Raw genomic sequence first — 21697 nt, 5'->3', positions numbered from 1 at the left:
TCGTTCAGTGTGACACGCAGCAGCGATCAGAATCCTGCTGTGATGTCATTGGTCGGGGCTAGAAGGCCAGCACTTTCTTTGGTCGCTGGCTCTCCTGCTGACATCGCTGAATCGGCGTGTGTGACACCGATTCAGCGATGTCTTCGCTGGTAACCAGGGTAAACATCGGGTTACTAAGCGCAGGGCCGCACTTAGTAACCCGATGTTTAACCTGGTTACCATCCTAAAAGTAAAAAAAACAAACGCTTCATACTTACCTTCCGCTCTGTCCCTCGGCGCTGTGCTTTCCTGCACTCACTGTGAGCACAGCGGCCGGAAAGCAGAGCGGTGACGTCACCGCTCTGCTTTCCGGCCGCTGTGCTCACAGCCAGTACAGGAGGAGAGCAGAGAAGCAGAGCGCCGAGGACAGACAGCGGTAGGTAAGTATGAAGCGTTTGTTTTTTTTACTTTTAGGATGGTAACCAGGGTAAACATCGGGTTACTAAGCGCGGCCCTGCGCTTAGTAACCCTATGTTTACCCTGGTTACCGTCATCGTTGGTCGCTGGAGAGCGGTCTGTGTGACAGCTCTCCAGCGACCAAACAGCGACGCTGCAGCGATCCGGATCGTTGTCTGGATCGCTGCAGCGTCGTTTAGTGTGAAGGTACCTTAAGATTAATTTGCTCTTTAATTCTTTATTCTCACAGTGGACTATGCGCCTCCTGATTCTCCAGATTGGCGGAGGTCTATGTAGCCAGATAATTTAGTATCTAATTTATGAAAGGATGATAAATGTTGTCTCTGGGATAAACCCTTTACAATTTTCAGTTTTAAAAATCTTACATTTTCTCCTGCTATAAAACAAGCAGTCGACAGGCGCACACAGAAGACATACGAGACAGATGGTCCTGAGAAGACTGGGAGACTTTCACAAAAGAATCCACAGTGAATATGTTATTAACCTACAATTTCCCCTGGTCTCAGAGATCAGATGCCCCCTCCTTTACAAAGCTATTTGTCTGTGTTCTCTTCCAAAGAAGATTTTGAAGCATTAACCAAAAGTACATGAGAGAGATTACTCCTCGAGACCATTTACTCAATAAATGAGAGACTGTTTTCTCTAACAAATATATGTCCAATAGATATTTCACTGGTGACAAAAAGCCTCAATTGCAAAGCAAGGTACTCTACCTTACAACATTATACATTTATAACAAATGTTGCTTTCATTGTGCAAAATATTTATAACTGTCTAATTACATCATAACGAAGCCTGCATGGAGGGTCAGAAAGTCCCTATGGTTTCTACCGTGTGCAAAAAGAATTGTGCACGTGACATTGAATGCTTTATTGCTGAGATATTCATTGCTTCTACAGATGAATACCTCCTTAAAGCTACCCCCCAAACTGGGAATGAAAAGTGACTACCCTGCCTGATGCCCTCCATTTGATGCTGTTTCATCGGATCAGAACCACGTCATGTTCTTCCTGTTTCTTTGGTGGCCACATCATTGGCATGTGGAGCATAGTCGGACCCCATAGGGGTGGAGCCGCATATTCATTACTGTAATAAGCAGCACCACGTGACCGCTCATACAGGACAAGCAGCAACGCTGAGAGGACGTAAGCGCCGAGGGAGCTGGGTAAGTATTTTAATGCCAGTAGGGGGGCGCACAGGGGGTGGGAGGGGGCAGATTACCGGCAACTTTATTTTAAAAACAAAGAAAAAATTAAAAAAAATTATTCATTCCTTCTTTCCAGCGAACGCTGCTGGAAAGAAGGGATGAATACCGGCTTCAGCACCGCACGCAGGGGACAGCGCTTAACTCTAGCGCTGTCTCCTGCACGGTACGTGTGGTCCTCAGTCAGCACACGGGCGGCACACGGCTGCCGCACGTGTGCCACACTGATGTTCAACGTAAGCACACGGACACGGATAATTCCGGTACCGATTTTTCCGGTACCGGAATTATCTGGACGTGTGAGACTGGCCTAAGAAAATAGATTGTTCACATTGGTGCCTTTATCATAAAATGATCACAAAGTGACCTCCTGATAGAAGTATCTGTGATCAGTGGTTTGCCATGGTGAAAACTTGCAGTATTATATTTCCTGCAGCATCACCACAGAGAAATTGAAGAATTAAATTGTGTCCATTCACATCAATGGGTTTTATGAGAAATGCAGGAAAGGACAGGAGTTTGTTTTCGTAACCACTCTCCGCACCGGCCAAATGATGATGGTCTTGCACAGAGGTCATCTTCCTATTCATTCAGAATTCCTTTCTAACGTATTTGAAAATGTGTTCTTACCTGGACAATGCTTTACATACATAGAGGAACTAATATCAATCACTAATCACTCTGAAATGTAATTTTGCAGTAAAATGAAGAGAATTGACAGCACTAAAGTCCGGCAGGTCAAATCTGAACAGCTTCTACGTATAGATGACCATGATTTTGCCATGAGACCTGGATTTGGAGGTAGGACGAGTTCTCGAGTATGTGGAATGAATCCTGGAGTCTGTCAGTAGTCTTGACTCCATAACACTGCGAACAGAGTTATATAAGAGACATGGACTCCAGCCTCAACATAATTTCTGTATTGTTTTTTATTCCAGCACACACAGCTCTATAATGTAGTAGCATGTGGTCCCTAATGCAAGAATTGAGCAAATCGATTCGCACTTCCCTAGTTCTGTGTCCAATTCAACCCACCATTGCAACAGGATCCGGGCTGTCTTCACTTCTCCAGACGGCATTCTTGGCCAGACATTCTGTGTGACCCTGACATTTACTAGCCCCCTATGTCATGACAGAGTGTGAGCATCTCACCTCCCCTTAAGCTCAGCATACTTTTCACAAAGTTGCGCATTCATAAAACTGCAAAAATTCGCTTTTTTTTTTACGGAACTATGAGTTGCATAGAAAGTTGCAACATTTAAGACAATTTTATTCCAGATTTCTGGTGCAAACTAATACATTGGTTCCATAGTGTTATTAGGAAACATAACATTTCACTGCTTTTCCTGCCTTTTTCTCTCTGCTTTATTTTTTTATTTAGAAGAAAAAAAAATGCCACCAGATGTTGGCTAAATAACAATAGGGAACTATAAAACACATCACAAACAGAGCATTGTTTGTTCCATTTTGGTGGGTCAGTGGTGCTGTTGTATGGGTGTTGTACTTCATCCAGGCTTGTCTAAATGAAAAACACATGTTCGGAATAAAAAAAGTCACTCAAATAAAGTTGGTAAAAGACAAAAGAAATTCATGATGTTTAAGGCTATGTGCACACGTTGCGGATTAGCCTCTGGACTTTTTTGTGCGGATTCTGCATCTCTTGGCAGAAAACACAGGTGCGGATTTGATTCGCTTTTTTTATGCGGATTTTGTGCGGATTTCATGCGTTTTTACCCCTGCGGATTTCTATAATAGAATGGGTACAAAAACGCTGCACAAATAAATGACATGCTCCTTTTAATCCGCAGCGTTTTCCATGAGGAATTTTCCGCACCATTAGCACAGCATTTTTTTCCATTGATTTACATTGTACTGTAAATCACTTGCGGATCTGCAACGTTTCTGCGTGGAAAAAAAACGCTGCGGATCCGCAGGAAATCCGCATCGTGTGCACATTTTTTTTCTTCCATTGTATTCTATTTTATACAAGCCTAAACATTTGGCATATCGCCAATGCATGAATAATAATTACAGTTTACAGATTACAGTTAAGGTATGTATTATATTATTATTACTACTACTACTAATAATAATAATAATTAATAAAGCATCAGGATACATTTTATGCCACTGTGCTGATTACTAAGAACTTGTGTTTGTTTTTTCTACAGATGCATTCACACATTGTAGATGAATTGCTTTGCATTTGCTGTGGTTAAACTCCAGGGTTTTTGCATCAGTTCCATAGCAATAAGCATTACTCATCTACAACATGAAAATATTCCTAAATAGCATTTCACTAGAATTCATCCAGAAATAATATGCAAGTTTTCATATTTTCACAGGTTCAGCAATTCCTGTTGGTATTGATGTGCAGATAGAAAGTATAGATAGCATCTCAGAGGTGGATATGGTAAGTAACAAATGATTGGAATCTGCAGCTTTTCTTGATTACTAGTAAAGAATGTAAAAACTAAATATTTAGCTTTTCAGTGAATTCCTTTTAAATGGAACTTGACAATCCGCGAGCACCATGAATGGCAGGCTGACTGCATGATCTCAGCCAGGTATATCACTCTCTGAAATGCTCCAGTGCTTCACAAAAGATACACTTTAATTAACCCCTTAATGACCGCAGCTTTTTTCGGTTTTGCGTTTTCATTTTTCGCTCCCCTGCTTCCCAAAGCCATAACTTTTTTATTTTTTCATCAATATGGTCATGGTAGATGGTGGCCCGATTCTAACGCATCGGATATTCTAGAATATGTATGTACAGTATGTATGTACGTTGCGCTGTGAGTGGGGGTTAAATCCAGCGCCAATATCGCTGATTGGTCGCGCCTGGCTGGCCGATCAGCCAAGCGTGGTTCAAATCTGGCGCCAATTTGCGACCGGCGCCTGTCGCTGACTGGTCGTGGCCGGCCGGGCACGACCAATGACCGAAGCGGTGTTTAAATACTGGGCCAATATCGCTGATTGGTTGCGGCTGGCCGTGAGCTACCAATCACTGAAGCAGTGTTTAAATCCCGCACCAATATCGCTGATTGGTCGCGGCCAGCCGGGCACGACCAATGACCGAAGCGGTGTTTATATACCGCGCCAATATCGCTGATTCGCCACCGCCGGCCAGGTGCGACCAATCAGCGAAGCGTGGTTTAAATCCCGCGTCAATTCGTGCTGGATGTCGGGGGTTCGGGTGCAGGATATAGTACAGCCACGTAGTATATAACACAGCCACATAGTATATAGCACAGCCACGTAGTATGTAGTATATAGCACAGCTACGTAGTATATAGCAGCCACGTAGTATATAGCACAACCACGTAGTATATAGCACAGCCATGTAGTATATAGCAGCCACGTAGTATATAGCACAGCCATGTAATATATAGCACAGCCACGTAGTATATAGCAGCCACGTAGTATATAGCACAGCCTGTAGTATATAGCACAGCCACGTAGTATATAGCACAGCCACATAGTATATAGCAGCCATGTAGTATATAGCATAGCCACCTAGTATATAGCACAGCCACGTAGTATATTGCATAGCCACGTAGAATATAGCACAGCCACATAGTATATAACACAGCCCACGTACTATATAACACAGACAGCCACGTAGTATATAGCAGAGCCACGTAGTATATAACACAGCCACGTAGTATATAGCACAACCACGTAGTATATAGCACAGCCACATAGTATATAGCAGCCACGTAGTATATAGCACAGCCATGTAGTATATAGCACAGCCACATAGTATATAGCAGCCACATAGTATATAGCACAACCACATAGTATATAGCACAGCCACGTAGTATATAGCACAGCCATGTAGTATATAGCACAGCCACGTGGTATATAGCAGCCACGTGGTATATAGCAGCCACATAGTATATAGCAGCCATGTTGTATATAGCACAGCCCACGCAGTAAATAACACAGCCCATGCAGTATATAACACTGCCCACATATGTATATATCAGTCACGCAGTATATAACAGCCCACGTAGTATATAGCAATGTGGGCACCATATCTCTGTTAAAAAAACAAATTAAAATAAAAAATAGTTATATACTCACCCTCCGGCGTCCACCAAAGTTGTCCCGATGCGTGCGAGGCTGCCGCCAGCTTCCATTTTCAGAGATGCATTTAGAAATTACCTAGATGACTTAGTGGTCTCACGAGACTGCTCAGTCATCTGGGTAATTTCACAATGCATCTCTGGGAACAGAAGCTGGCGGCAGCCTCGCCGCTCGCGCGCATCGGTGGACGGCGGAAGGTGAGAATAGCACCATTTTTTTTTTAATATTATTATTTTTAAGATTATATCTTTTTACTATTGATGCTGCATAGGCAGCATCAATAGTAAAAAGTTTGTGTTATGCAGCGGTGTAACGCAGTCGGTTTAACGGACTGCTAAAATGCTATGTGGGTGGCGGGCGCTGACTGGGAGGGGAGTATGGAGGGGGCACTGACTGCAGGGGAGTAGGGAGCAGCCATTTCATGGCCGGACTGTGCCCGTCGCTGATTGGTCGTGGCCGGCTGGCTGCGACCAATCAGCGACTTGGGATTTCCGTGACAGACAGACAAACAGACAGACAAACAGATGGAAGTGCCCCTTAGACGATTATATATATAGATGAGGGCTTGTTTTTTGCGGGGCGAGTTGTACTTTTGAACAACACCATTGGTTTTACCATGTCATGTACTAAACATGGGGAAAAAATTCTAAGTGCGGAGAAATTGCAAAAAAGTGCAATCCCACACTTGTTTTTTAGGTTCACTAAATGATAAAGCTGACCTGCCCTTATGATTCTACAGGTCATTATGAGTTCATGGACACCAAACATGTCTAGGTTTATTTTTTATTTAAGTGGTGAAAACAATTCCAAACTTTGCTAAAAAAAAAAAAATTGCTCAATTTTCCGATACCTGTAGCGTCTCCATTTTTCATGATCTGGGGTCGGGTGAGGGCTTATTTTTGCATGCTGAGCTGACGTTTTTAATGATACCATTTTGGTGCAGATGCATTCTTTTGATCGCCGGTTATTGCATTTTATTGCAATGTTGTGGTGACCGAAAAAACAGCTGACATGTCCCGGTTTTGATACGGGCTCACCCCCGGAGCCCACATCAAGCGGGGGTTCTGCCATCGGACGTACTATTCCATCCGATGGCAGAAAGGGGTTAAAGATCTGGTTGTCCTAGTCTAGTCTCCAGCTATGGTCCGATTCTTTCCAGCGCTGCTGCAGATGATTGACAGGTCTTTCCCTCACATGTTGATAAGAGGCCTGTCAATCACCTGCAGCGGCGCTGGTTAGCAGGCGGCACCGGACTAGTTTGGTCTCTAGCTATGGTTCCTGGCCAGAGGTTTATGTTTTCTGAAACGCTGAAGTTTCAGATCATAACATACAATTGTGCAGCCATCCTACGATGCATGATGCCCATCAGGTTTGGACTGATGTTATAAATAATCCATACACTCACATGATACAGCAGTATCAAGCTGTTTGGTAACTCGTGCATCTATTATAACTTTTCCTGATAAGATTGTCTTTTATTTTGCTTTATGTTTTACTTGCTTGTTTACTTTTTGAAAATTCGAGGGAATTTATCAAGATAAGCATTTCACATAAGAGTCTTCATCCGTAAGGCCATTAAAATAAGGTGGCACATTTATTTAGAGGTGCACACCTCACAATAAATTTGGCACATATATCGGCTGTCTGTGCACCAGAAATTAAAATGTACACAGTTTTGAGATAATTTATATTTCTGCTACAACATGTGCCAGTGTTCTAGTGTAGAATATAATAAATGTGTTGTGCAGTAGGCCATCTTCATTTCTGCTAATACCTACCCAATTTTTAGAAAATGCCTGGCATAAAGTTGTATATCTTTAGCGTAAATTTTACAACGTTTGACTCCAGAAAACTGTAATGATAAATTTCCCCCAGTTACATATTTGGTCATCTAACTGCTAAAAATCTTTGCCATCAAAAATGTTTGTTTTTACTTGATCACACCATAATTGCTCAATGGTATTGGTAGGGATTAACTACCGTATATACTCGTGTACAAGCCGACCCGAGTATAAGCCAAGCACCTAATTTTGCCACGAAAACATATTGATTCGAGTATAAGCCGAGTATGCATTGTCCCCTCATCCATATCCTGGTATGCATGGCTCCTCATTCCCCATCCTTGCCTACATGGCTTCTGATCCCCATCCTTGTCTGCATGGTTCCTCATCCCATCCTTGTATGCATGGCTCCTCATCCCTATCCTTAAATGTAAGTCGCCCGCCAGGGCTGTGCGGTACTCAGTACTGGGCCCAGTACTCATAGGGGGATGTCACGGTGGTGGCGTCTTTAAAGGGATTATGAATAAAGTTTGTGTATGTGACGCCACCTGTGGTATTCGGTCAGAGGGGACCGATGCTGCTTAAAGGGGTTTTCTGGGGTGATGGTATGGAAGCTAGATGGTATAACTTCCCACAGGTGAAGTAGGTCCCCAGGGCTCCCGTGTGTAGATGGAGATGGTGAGTGGTGCAGAAAAGAACGGAGGACACGGGTTTGCAGTCTCTTTACCTGGTTTACTGTAGGCTTCAGGCAACCGCAGTCCAGGGCACCAGATCACAAGTACAGGCAGGGTCCGGCTGGCTCAGAAGCGAATTCAGAGTCCCCTTTACCAGGTGGAGCCTTCCTCAAAGCGCGGTGGTATTGTAGTCCCTTACTGCCTATGGCTTCTAGCAAGGTCCTCACAGTTCCTCTCTGTCCTCCATAAATGTGGGACACAAACCCGTATGACAGGTGGCTCGAGCCTTTTTACAGGGTCTCTATCACAACCCAGGCTCTATGCTCCACTGTGTCTCCTGGGTATTAGTGCGGTCAGGTTACGTGTAGTTCAGCTGTCCTGCTGCTTTCTGCTGTAAGTCTTAGAGTCCCTCACAACCTTGGTCTTCCGGCTACCAGTATCTGCGCTCTGCCAGGGAGGTAGCCCAGCCGCAGCTGTCCTCCCCAAAGGTCACTCTCCTGTGCCTCGCTCTCCTTCACGCTCACTAAACGTTGTTCTTTCCTTTCCGTATATCACTATCCAGGAGCTGCAGCAACTCTGGCTGCAAGGCCCCTCACACGTCCTTCTGCCTCAGGCTGCTCCAGTCTGCTGCCCGGCACTAACTGTGACTCACTTTCCCTCCAAACCAGATATTATATATATATATGGATCAGAGTTCCCCCTTCTGGCCTGGAGTGTGAACATGTTGTGATGTTGTGTGCATTGTGATTACCTGATAAAAGAAATCCTTCATCGCTTCCAAGTGTGACATCACTCTCCCCGTGAGGAAAGCAATGCCACTGTGACGACCAGGACCCTGTGGCGTCACATATGCATGGCTCCTCATCCCTATCCTTGCATGCATGGCCAGCATGAGAAAAGCGTAAACAAAACATCCAACTTACCTTCCCTGTGCACCCTCACTGCATCTTGTTTCGGTGGCAGCAGCTCCTGCGGCTGAGCGATCACGTGTCCCCGATCATTAAGGTAATGAATATTCACTCCACGCCTATGGGAGTGGAAAGAGGTGAATAGTCATAACTCTTCAGTAGCACACACCCGTGATAGCCCAGCAGCTGCTGGAAGCTGGAGACTGTGGCTGACACTGTGCGTGCTATAAGAGAAATGAATATTCATTGCCAGTGCAGTGAATATTAATTTCTCTTTAGCAGTTGGCACAGGAGTTAACCATAGAAGCTGGCTCCTGCCTCCTGTGACCCGCTGCTCTGCTTCTCCCCCTCCCCCGCCGTCTTCTGGGACAATGACTTGAGTATAAGCCGAGGGGGGCGTTTTCAGCACAAAAAAATTGTGCTGAAAAACTCAGCTTATACACGAGTATATATGGCAATATTTTAATTACAAAAAAAAATTCCATTCTCACTAATCCAAAATAAAATATAACTTTTAATTATTAAAGGGGTTGTCCCGCGAACCAAGTACATTTTAATTATTAGATTTTAATTATTACACTAAGTTCAACAATTGGATGTGTTTAAAAAATGCTCCTGTGCTGAGATAATCTTATAAATGTGCCCCTGCTGTGTACTGTGTAATGGCTGTGTCTGACTGTGCATGGTCTGATCATACCACAGCTCCTGGGCAGGGGAGGACACAAAAGAGAATATAGACATTACAGCTCGGGATTGCAAATATTTCTTTTTATGAGGCAAAACAATGTTTTACCTGAAAGAAAGGATCAGCTGTGATCCCCGGATGTCCCTGCACGGTCAGACACAGCCATTACACAGTACACAGCAGGGGCACATTTATAAGATTATCTCAGCACAGGGACATTTTTTTTAATACATCCAATTGTGGAAATTATTATTATTCAAGGATCTATTGGTTAAAATGTTGATTAAAGTTAACTTTGTTCATGTGAAAAACCCATTATACAAAAAAATTGTAGTAAGTAGTCCAAATCATATGTTAAGGTGCACATTAAAATTACACTCTGCTCCTTATGGGCCTGTCCATGTTATATATGTATGCCGAGCAGTCACCTTGCTGCGCTAGTTGGATCATTCAGTTGTAACAAACATGTGGATGCCTATTCGTAGCTCTATAGGTGTGCAACTCCAATAGCCTCACATTGTATAACTAGCATAAAGCAAAAGGACTACCGTCCATTATCTGTCCATCAGGGATTGTATCCTATTTTATACTGATGGCCAGAGGATCAAGGAGCTATTAAAATAGAGAAAGAGCCTTGTCAACGTGTTTCACCCTTCTGAGCTTCATCAGGGTAATAAGACAAATGCATTGGCCCTGAGGACCTTTCTCTCATGGGACAGTTGCATCACTTGGTGTTGGGCACCTGGCTCGTGTATGTGAATGTTTGGAGAGTGCGTTTCCCAAATGTGTTTTTGCTATAATATCTCTTTTTTTAACTTTCTTCTGTTGGCCTGTCAAGGATTTTACAATGACCTTATACCTCAGACATTACTGGAAAGATGAGAGACTCTCATTTCAGAGCACCAACAACAGGAGTATGACATTTGATGGAAGACTAATTAAGAAAATTTGGGTGCCTGATGTTTTCTTTGTTCATTCCAAACGGTCATTCATACATGATACCACAATGGAAAACATCATGCTCCGCGTGTTTCCAGATGGAAACGTCTTATTCAGCCTAAGGTGAGTAGACTGCAGTAGCTGGCAGCTTTTTACATTTTTCAAATATCTGCATGGAGAATTTATATACCGTAGATGACTACAGACTTATCTTATTGTCGTATGACCAGAACTTGAAATCCCTTAATAAAGCCATTCTCTCCTCATCATTGAAATTGAAACACCAAGAAGGAAAAGTCACAGAATTATGGAAATCACAGGATTGATAGACATGTTACTGATATGCGAATTATGAGAAAAAAATCTGGTATTTCGGTATTGAGTATGAGCACCACAAATAGAAATCTCTGCACTTACATACCTTGTCAGCTGTCAGTGAGGTTATTAATGGTTGTCTGACGAATGTTCTGCAACACTGAATGCACTTGAGCAAATCATCAAGATCCGCTGCTGGCAGCTCCCTATGCAATTGTTGACTAATAATGTCACAAATGTGCTCAATGGGAGATAAGTCTGGAGTCACATATCAGAAGTGTGTTTGCTTGACACTGGTCTATGGTAATGACGTCCAGCTATAGGTGTTCCATTGAACTCATGGCAAAGGTATCATGGTGCAAACCAAGGCAGCAGTGGAGTCCACATTGGAGCTCCATCTTCTTCAGCGATGAATTTTGCTTTTCTTTTGGATGCAGTGCTCGCCGGAGATTGGCTTGGAGACAATGAACGCAACGCTATTAAGTGTCCCAGAAGCCATGTTTCCATACAAAAACTCCAGGTTTTATGTCTTCTGGTGCTTGGTGTGAGTAGCATTGCATGGCCTAAATGTATTATCGTGGCCTGCAGCTTCTCTCGATATGTCTCACACTGAGCACATCTGGCTTGTCATGGGTAGACAAATGCAATTGGAGCCGCCAGAAGCGGATCTTGATGTTTTCCATGGTCAAGAGCATTCAGCATGGCAGATAATTCTTAATTCTTCAAACAATGATTAATAACCTGTTTAATAACATGCAGAGGTGTGCCCTTAATCCTACAAATGGCACATGACTTTTCCTTGTTGGTGTTGCAATTACAATGTTCAGGGGTGTATATACTGTACTGAGGTGCTTGAAAGTTTGTAAATCCTTCTCTATTTTCCATGTCTCTGCATAATTTTGACCTTAAACTATATCTGATTTCTAAAACTAAACAAAGAACTAAATCATGCAAATGAGTCAAAAATATTAGATGTTGTCATTTTATTAAATTAGTAAAATAATCCAAAATTGCATGTCTGTGAGTGACAAAATTATGTGAACCTTTGCTTTTAGTTTCTGTTGTGATTGCATTGTGCAGCAATAACTGCATCTAAACGTTTCTGGTAATTGTTAAATAGTCCTTAACATGGGCTTGAAGAAATTTTAGCCTATTTCTCCCTACAAAACAGCTTCAACTATAATGTTTGTGGTTTCTCCCATGAACTGTTCAATAGGATTAAGGTCCGGACTTTAACTTGGTTTTACACCCAGCCGTGGCGCATGTGGATTTGTGGATCTACTGTTCCGCAGGACCGGGCCTGTCTAGGAAGGGGCATAACTAAGCAGCTACCTTGGTGTTCACTAGAGCCTCTAGCGGCGAGGTCAGGCTTGTGCACCAGACCAGATGCCACTCCTGGGCAGAACCCGGTATTGCAGCTGTTGACCTCAGGGGTCCTGTACGCTGACACTGGTTAGGGCTTAGTTCAAACACGCCTGTCTGGAAACTCGATCAGGCGTGGACCATGGAATAGCATTCATGCACTGGCGAGCTGGGACCAGGGGACTTCAGGAACAGGACTGAGCGCTCCGGTACCAGAGAACTGGCTGGGAGTCATCTTGCAGGTGTACTACTTATGCTAAATGCCTCTCAGCAACAAGCTGAGAGCATTTAGCATAATGCGCACTGTCCCTTTAAGATCAGGGAAGCGTGGGCAGGCACGTACTAGGTGCGCCACCGGACTGTGGCGCGCACAAACGGAAAGCAGGAAGCAGCAGAAGATGCTTGCCTTGAGACAACGCCACGGGGCTGGGTCGGTGAGTAAGCCAGCGCCTCTGCATGGAGGGGGAAGTGGACACCATGCAGAGGAGCCGGCAGCAGCGTTACACTTGGCCATTAATAATAATAATAATAATAATAATCTTTAATTTTATATACCGCTAGCATATTCCACAGCACTTTACAGTTTGAACATATTATCATCACTGTCCCCGATGGGGCTCACAATCAAAATTCCCTATCAGTATGTCTTTGGAATGTGAGTGGAAACCAGAGAGGAAACCCAGAGGAAATCCACGAAACACCTATAGAACATACAAACTCCTTGCAGATGTTGTTGTTGATGGGATTTGAACCCAGGATTCCAGTTAACCACTGAGCCACCGTGCTGCCCCTTGGACATTCCAAAACTATATTCTTCTTAAACCATTGTTTTGCAAAATGACTTGCATGCTTTAGATTGTTGAGTTGCTGTATTTCCAACATTCCCTTGAGATTCAGTTCATTGGCAGATGTCACGACTTTTTCCTTGAAGTGGCTGGTATAATTCAGAATTCATTGTTCCATGATTGACGGCAGCTGTCCTGGCTCATATGCAGCCAAACAGTCCCATACCATTATATTACTCCATACTACCCAGTACCATGTTTCCTAGATGGCATGAGGTTTTTATGCTGTAATGCTGTGTTTTTCTTTATCAAAACATAATGCTTCTCATTTAACCTCTTAAGGACCAAGCCACCACATATGTTAATGACCAAGCCTCATTTTCCAATTTTGACAAGTGTCACTTTATGAGGTAACTAGCTGAAGAGCCCGGCGTTGCCTGGGCATAGTAAATATCTGTGGTTAGTTATAGCACGTCACTTCTCTTATTTTCCCATCACGCCTCTCATTTTCCCAATCACATCTTTAATTTTCCCCCTCAGATCTCTAATTTTCTCCCTCACACCTCTCATTTTCTCCCTCACTCCTCTCATTCCCCCCTAACACTTGTCATTTCGACCTCACATCTGTCATTTTCCGATCACTCCACTATTTTCCCTCACTCCTCTCATTTTGCACTCACACCTTTTCATTTTCACCTCAGTATATACATGTTTGTCATCTCCCTTATATATAGTATACACCTGTATGTCATCTCCTGTATATAGTATATACCTGTATGTCATCTCCCCTGTATATAGTATATACCTGTATGTCATCTCCTATATATAGTATATACCTGTATGTCATCTACTCCTATATATAGTATATACCTGTATGTCATCTCCTTCTATATATAGTATATACCTGTATGTCATCTCCTCCTGTATATAGTATATACCTGTGTGTCATCTCCCCTGTATATAGTATATATCTGTGTGTCATCTCCTCCTGTATATAGTATATACCTGTAGGTAATCTGCTCCTGTATATAGTATATACCTGTATGTCATCTCCTCCTGTATATAGTATATACCTGTATGTCATCTCCTCCTGTATATAGTATGTACCTGTATGTCATCTCCTCCTCTATTATTATTATTATTATTATTATTATTTATTGTTATAGCGCCATTTATTCCATGGCGCTTTACATGTGAGGAGGGGTATACATAATGAAAACAAGTACAATAATCTTAAACAATACAAGTCATAACTGGTACAGGAGGAATGAGGACCCTGCCCGCGAGGGCTCACAATCTACAAGGGATGGGTGAGAATACAGTAGGTGAGGGTAGAGATGGTCATGCAGCGGTTTGGTCGATCGGTGGTAGCTGCAGGTTGTAGGCTTGTCTGAAGAGGTGGGTCTTCAGGTTCTTTTTGAAGGTTTCGATGGTAGGCGAGAGTCTGATGTGTTGTGGTAGAGGGTTCCAGAGTAGGGGTGATACGCGAGAGAAATCTTGTATACGATTGTGGGAAGAGGAGATAAGAGGGGAGTAGAGTAGGAGATCTTGTGAGGATCGGAGGTTGCGGGTAGGTAAGTACCGGGAGACGAGGTCACAGATGTATGGAGGAGACAGGTTGTGGATGGCTTTGTACGTCATGGTTAGGGTTTTGTAGTGGAGTCTCTGGGCAATGGGGAGCCAGTGAAGGGATTGACAGAGGGGAGAGGCCGGGAATAGCGGGGGGACAGGTGGATTAGTCGGGCAGCAGAGTTTAGAATAGATTGGAGGGGTGCGAGAGTGTTAGCGGGGAGGCCACAGAGCAGGAGGTTGCAGTAGTCAAGGCGAGAGATGATGAGGGCATGGACTAGGGTTTTTGCAGATTCATGGTTGAGGAATGAACGGATTCGTGAAATATTTTTGAGTTGCAGTCGGCAGGAAGTGGAAAGGGCTTGGATATGTGGTTTGAAGGAGAGATCAGCGTCAAGGATTACCCCGAGGCAGCGAGCTTGTGGGACTGGGGAGAGTGGGCAGCCATTTACTGCAATTGATAGGTTCGTTGGGGGGGTCGCGTGAGATGGGGGAAAGATGATGAATTCTGTTTTGTCCATGTTAAGTTTCAAAAATCTAGCGGAGAAGAAGGATGAAATAGTGGACAGACATTGAGGGATTCTGGTTAGAAGGGAGGTGATATCTGGTCCAGAGATGTAGATCTGTGTGTCGTCAGCATAGAGGTGATACTGAAAGCCATGAGATTCTATGAGCTGTCCCAGGCCAAAGGTGTAAATGGAGAAGAGCAAGGGCCCAAGGACTGAACCTTGTGGGACTCCGACAGATAGAGGGCGAGGTGAGGAGGTGGTGTGTGAGTGGGAGACGCTGAATGTCCGGTCTGTTAGGTATGATGAGATCCAGGATAGGGCCAAGTCTGCGATGCCAAGGGATGAGAGGGTTTGTAATAATAGGGAATGGTCCACTGTGTCAAAGGCAGCCGACAGGTCGAGGAGGAGGAGGACAGAGTAGTGTCGCTTGCTCTTGGCGGTTAAGAGGTCATTGGTGACTTTAGTTAGGGCAGTTTCGGTGGAATGGTGTGACCGGAAGCCAGATTGTAGGCGGTCAAAGAGGGAGCAGGAAGAGAGATGGGAGGACAGTATATAGTATATACCTGTGTGTCATCTCTCCTGTATATAGTATATATCTGTGTGTCATCTCCCCTGTATATAGTATATACCTGTATGTCATCTCCTCCTGTATATAGTATGTACCTGTATGTCATCTCCTCCTCTATATAGTATATACCTGTGTGTCATCTCTCCTGTATATAGTATATATCTGTGTGTCATCTCCCCTGTATATAGTATATACCTGCATGTCATCTCCTCCTGTATATAGTATATACCTGTATGTCATCTCCTCCTGTATATAGTATGTACCTGTATGTCATCTCCTCCTCTATATAGTATATACCTGTGTGTCATCTCTCCTGTATATAGTATATACCTGTGTGTCATCTCCTCCTGTATATAGTATATACCTGTATGTCATCTCCTCCTGTATATAGTATGTACCTGTATGTCATCTCCTCCTCTATATAGTATATACCTGTGTGTCATCTCTCCTGTATATAGTATATATCTGTGTGTCATCTCCCCTGTATATAGTATATACCTGTGTGATCTCCTGTATTAGACCTCGTTCACACGTTATTTGCTCAGTATTTTTACCTCAGTATTTGTAAGATAAATTGGCAGCCTGATAAATCCCCAGCCAACAGGAAGCCCTCCCCCTGGCAGTATATATTAGCTCACACATACACATAATAGACAGGTCATGTGACTGACAGCTGCCGTATTTCCTATATGGTACATTTGTTGCTCTTGCAGTTTGTCTGCTTATTAATCAGATTTTTATTTTTGAAGGATAATACCAGACTTGGGTGTGTTTTAGGGCGAGTTTCGTTTGTCAAGTTGTGTGTGTTGAGTTGCGTGTGGCGACATGCATGTAGTGACTTTTGTGAGATGAGTTTTGTGTGGCAACATGCGTGTAGCAACTTTTTGTGTGTCGAGTTGCATGTGACAGGTTAGTGTAGCAAGTTGTGTGCAGCCAGTTTTGCGCATGGCGAGTTTTGCGCGTGGCGAGTTTTATGTGTGGTGCCTTTTGAGTATGTGCAAGTTTTGTGTGAGGCAACTTTTGCATGTGTTGCAAATTTTGTGCATGTGGCAATTTTTCCGCGTGTGCAAGTTTTGCGTGTGGCGAGTTTTCCATGAGGTGAGTTTTGCACTTGTGGCGAGTTTTGCGTGAGCCTAGTTTTTGCATGTGGCGAGTTTTGCGCGTGGCGAGTTTTGAGCGGCGACTTTTGTGTTTCGACTTTTATGTGGCGAGGTTGGTGTATGTGTGGTGAAATGTGTGCTGAGGGTGGTATATGTGTTCAAGCACGTGGTAGTGTGTGGCGCATTTTGTGTGTGTGTTCATATCCCCGTGTGTGGTGAGTATCCCATGTCGGGGCCCCACCTTAGCAACTGTACGGTATATACTCTTTGGTGCCATCGCTCTCATTCTTTAAGTCCCCCTTGTTCACATCTGGCAGCTGTCAATTTGCCTCCAACACTTTTCCTTTCACTTTTCCCCATTATGTAGATAGGGGAAAAATTGTTTGGTGAATTGGAAAGCGCGGGGTTAAAATTTCACCTCACAACATAGCCTATGATGCTCTCAGGGTCCAGACGTGTGATTGTGCAAAATTTTGTGGCTGTAGCTGCGACACCTCCAACACTTTTCCTTTCACTTTTTTCCCCATTATGTAGATAGGGGCAAAATTGTTTGGTGAATTGGAACACGCGGGGTTAAAATTTCGCCTCACAATATAGCCTATGACGCTCTCGGGGTCCAGACATGTGAAAAATTTTGTGGCTGTAGCTGCGACGGTGCAGATGCCAATCCCGGACATACATACATACATATATATACACACACACACATTCAGCTTTATATAGTAGATAGTAGATAACCATGGAACGCTTTAACGTATTCCAGTGATGAATGGTGTTCTGTGACATGTCGTACTTCAAACTAGTGGTACATTTTAGTTTATTTATGAAAATATCAAACATTTTAAAATTTTGCAAGTTTCATTCTTTAATTTTTTTGCCCTTAACCCCTTTACCCCCAAGGGTGGTTTGCACGTTAATGACCAGCCCAATTTTTACAATTCTGACCACTGTCCCTTTATGAGGTTATAACTCTGGAACGCTTCAATGGATCCTGATGATTCTGACAATGTTTTCTCAATACATATTGTACTTCATAACAGTGGTAAAATTTCTTTGATATTACCTACGTTTATTTGTGAAAAAAATGGAAATTTGGAGAAAATTTTGAAAATTTTGCAATTTTCCAACTTTGAATTCTTATGCCCTTAAATCACAGAGATATGTCACACAAAATACTTAATAAGTAACATTTCCACATGTCTACTTTACATCAGCACAATTTTGGAACTAAATTTTTTTGTTAGGAAGTTATATGGGTTAAAAGTTGACCAGCATTTTTCATTTTTACAACACCATCTTTTTTAGGGACCACGTCACATTTGAAGTCACTTTGAGGGGTCTATATGATAGAAAATACCCAAGTGTGACACCATTCTACAAACTGCACCCCTCAAGGTGCTCAAAAGCACATTCAAGAAGTTTATTAACCCTTCAGGTGTTTCACAGGAATTTTTGGAATGTTTAAAAAAAAAATGAACAAAAAATTTACTTCATTCCAATTTGTTTTATTTTACCAAGGGTAACAGGAGAAATTGGACCCCAAAAGTTGTTGTAAAATTTGTCCTGGGTATGCTGATACCCTATATGTTAGGGTAAACCACTGTTTGGGCGCATGGCAGAGCTCGGAAGGGAAGGAGATCCGTTTGACTTTTCAATGCAAAATTGACAGGAATTGAGATGGGACGCCATGTTGCATTTGGAGAGCCACTGATGTGCCTAAACATGGAAACCCCCCACAAGTGACACCATTTTGGAAAGTAGACCCCCTAAGGAACTTATCTAGATGTGTGGTGAGCACTTTGACCCACCAAGGCGCATGGCAGAGCTCGGAAGGGAAGGAGCGCCATTTGGAATGCAGACTTAGATGGAATGGTCTGCAGGTGTCACATTGCGTTTGCAGAGCCCCTAATGTACCTAAACAGTAGAACCCCCAACAAGTGACCCCATATTAGAAACTAGACCCCCCAAGGAACTTATCTAGATGTGTTGTGAGAACTTTGAACCCCCAAGTGTTTCACTGCAGTTTATAACGCAGAGCCGTGAAAATAAAAAATATTTTTTTTCCAAAAAAATTATTTTTTAGCCCCCAGTTTTGTAATTCCCCAAGGGTAACAAGAGAAATTCGACCCCAAAAAATGTTGTCCAATTTGTCCTGAGTATGCTGATACCCCATATGTTGGGGTAAACCCCTGTTTGGGCGCACAGGAGAGCTCGGAAGGGAAGAAGCACTGTTTTACTTTTTCAATGCAGAATTGGCTGGAATTGAGATCGGAAGCCATGTCGCGTTTGGAGAGCCCCTGATGTGCCTAAACAGTGGAAACCCCCAATTCTAACTGAAACCCTAACCCAAACACACCCTTAACCCTAATCCCAACCCTAACCCTAACCACACCCCTAACCCTAATCCCAACCGTAAATGTAATCCAAACCCTAACTTTAGCGCCAATCCTAGCCCTAACTTTAGCCCCAACCCTAACCCTAACTTTAGCCCCACCCCTAATCCTAACTTTAGCCCCAACCCTAACCCTAACTTTAGCCCCAACCCTAACCCTAACTTTAACCCCAACTCTAACCCTAACCCTAATGGGAAAATGGAAATAAATACATTTTTTAAAATTTTATTATTTTTCCCTAATTAAGGGGGTGATGATGGGGGGTTTGATTTTACTTTTATAGCTTTTTTTTTACGGAAATTATGATTGGCAGCCGTCACACACTAAAAGCCTCTTTTTATTGCAAATAGTTTTTGCGTCTCCACATTTTGAGAGCTATAATTTTTCCATATTTTGGTCCACAGAGTCATGTGAGGTCTTATTTTTTGCGGGACCAGTTGACGTTTTTATTGGTAGCATTTTCGGGTATGTGACATTTTTTGATCGCTTTTTATTCCGATTTTGGTGAGATAGAATGAACAAAAAACAGCTATTCATGAATTTCTTTGGGGGAGGGCACTTATACCGCTCCACTTTTGGTAAAATTGATAAAACAATTTTATTGCTTGGGTCAGAATGATTACAGCGATACCTCATTCATATTTTTTTATGTTTTGGCGCTTTTATACAATAAAAAGTATTTTATATAAAAAATAATTATTTTTGCATCGCTTTATTCTGAGGACTATAACTTTTTTATTTTTTCATTGCTGATGCTGTATCATGGCTCGTTTTTTGCGGGAAAAGATGGTGTTTTCATCGGTACCATGTTTTTTTATATCCGTCTTTTTGATCGCATGTTATTCCACTTTTTGCTTGGCGGTATGATAATAAAGCGTAGTTTTTTGCCTTTTTTTTTTTTTTTTACAGTGTTCACTGAAGGGGTTAACTAGTGGGACAGCTTTATAGGTCGGGTCGTGACGGACGCGGCGATACTAAATATGTGTACTTTTATTGTTTGATTTTTATTTAGATAAAGAAATGTATTTATTGGAACAATATTTTTTTTTTCTTTATTTAGGAATTTTTTTTTTTTTTTACACATGTAAATATTTTTTACATTGCCCCAGGGGGGACATCACAGTAAAGTGACAGATTGCTGATCTGACACTTTGCAGTGCACTGTGTCAGATCAGCGATCTGACAGGCACTGCAGGGAGACTTCCCGATGCCTGCTCTGAGCAGGCCTTTAAAAGCCACGTCCCTGCAGGACCCGGAAGGCTTCCCCCGTGGCCATTTTAGATCCAGGCCTGCAGAAAGGAGGAGGTAGGAGACCCTTGGAGCAACGCGATCACATCGCGTTGCTCCAAGGGACTCAGGGAAGCTCGCAGGGAGCCCACTCCCTGCGCGATGCTTCCCTGTTCCGGGGGTTAACATGCCAGGAGCGGTCCGTGACCACTCCTGGCACATAGTGCCAGATGTCAGCTATGATAGTCGCCTTACACCCGGCCGCGATCAGCCACGCTCCCCCTGTGAGTGCGTCTGATCGCGCTGGACGTACTATTCCGTCCATGGGAAGTAGGGTCCACCCCACATGGACATAATAGTACGTCCAATGGTAGAAAGGGGTTAAATCAGATACAGTCATGGCCAAAAGTATTGACACCCCTGCAATTCTGTCAGATGATACTCAGTTTCTTCCTGAAAATGATGGCAAACACAAATTATTTGGTATTATTATCTTCATTTAATTTGTCTTAAATGAAAAAACACAAAAAGAATTGTCCTAAAGCCAAATTGGATATAATTCCACACCAAACATAAAAAGGGGGTGGACAAAAGTATTGGCACTGTTCGAAAAATCATGTGATGCTTCTCTAATTTGTGTAAGTAACAGCACCTGTAACTTACCTGTGGCACCTAACAGGTGTTGGCAATAAATAAATCATACTTGCAGCCAGTTGACATGGATTAAAGTTGACTCAACCTCTGTCCTGTGTCCTTATGTGTACCACATTGAGTATGGAGAAAAGAAAGAAGACCAAAGAACTGTCTAAGGACTTGAGAAACCAAATTGTGAGGAAGCATGAACGATCTCAATGCTACAAGTCCATCTCCAAAGACCTGAATGTTCCTGTGTCTACTGTGCGCAGTGTAATCAAGAAGTTTAAAGCCCATGGCACTGTGGCTAACCTCCCTAGATGTGGACGGAAAAGAAAAATTGACAAGAGATTTCAACGCAAGATTATGCGGATGTTGGATAAAGAACCTCGACTAACATCCAAACAAGTTCAAGCTACCCTGCAGTCCGAGGGTACAACAGTGTCAACCCGTACTATCCGTCGGCGTCTGAATGAAAAGGGACTGTATGGTAGGAGACC

General features: G+C 43.0%; 1 protein-coding gene across 1 annotated transcript in view; it reads left to right on the top strand.

Moving 5' to 3' along the window:
- Positions 1-21697, top strand: part of GABRR3 (gamma-aminobutyric acid type A receptor subunit rho3) — a 155978-nt gene that overhangs the window by 75634 nt on the left and 58647 nt on the right. The window contains exons 2-4 of the mRNA XM_069760045.1: positions 2361-2461; positions 4006-4073; positions 10636-10859. Coding sequence (XP_069616146.1) covers positions 2361-2461; positions 4006-4073; positions 10636-10859 — 393 coding nt within the window. The remainder of the gene's footprint in view (positions 1-2360; positions 2462-4005; positions 4074-10635; positions 10860-21697) is intronic.

This window comes from Ranitomeya imitator, chromosome 3, assembly GCF_032444005.1.
Source record: "Ranitomeya imitator isolate aRanImi1 chromosome 3, aRanImi1.pri, whole genome shotgun sequence".
Lineage (NCBI taxonomy): Eukaryota > Metazoa > Chordata > Amphibia > Anura > Dendrobatidae > Ranitomeya > Ranitomeya imitator.
This window is presented reverse-complemented; position numbering and strand designations above follow the sequence as displayed.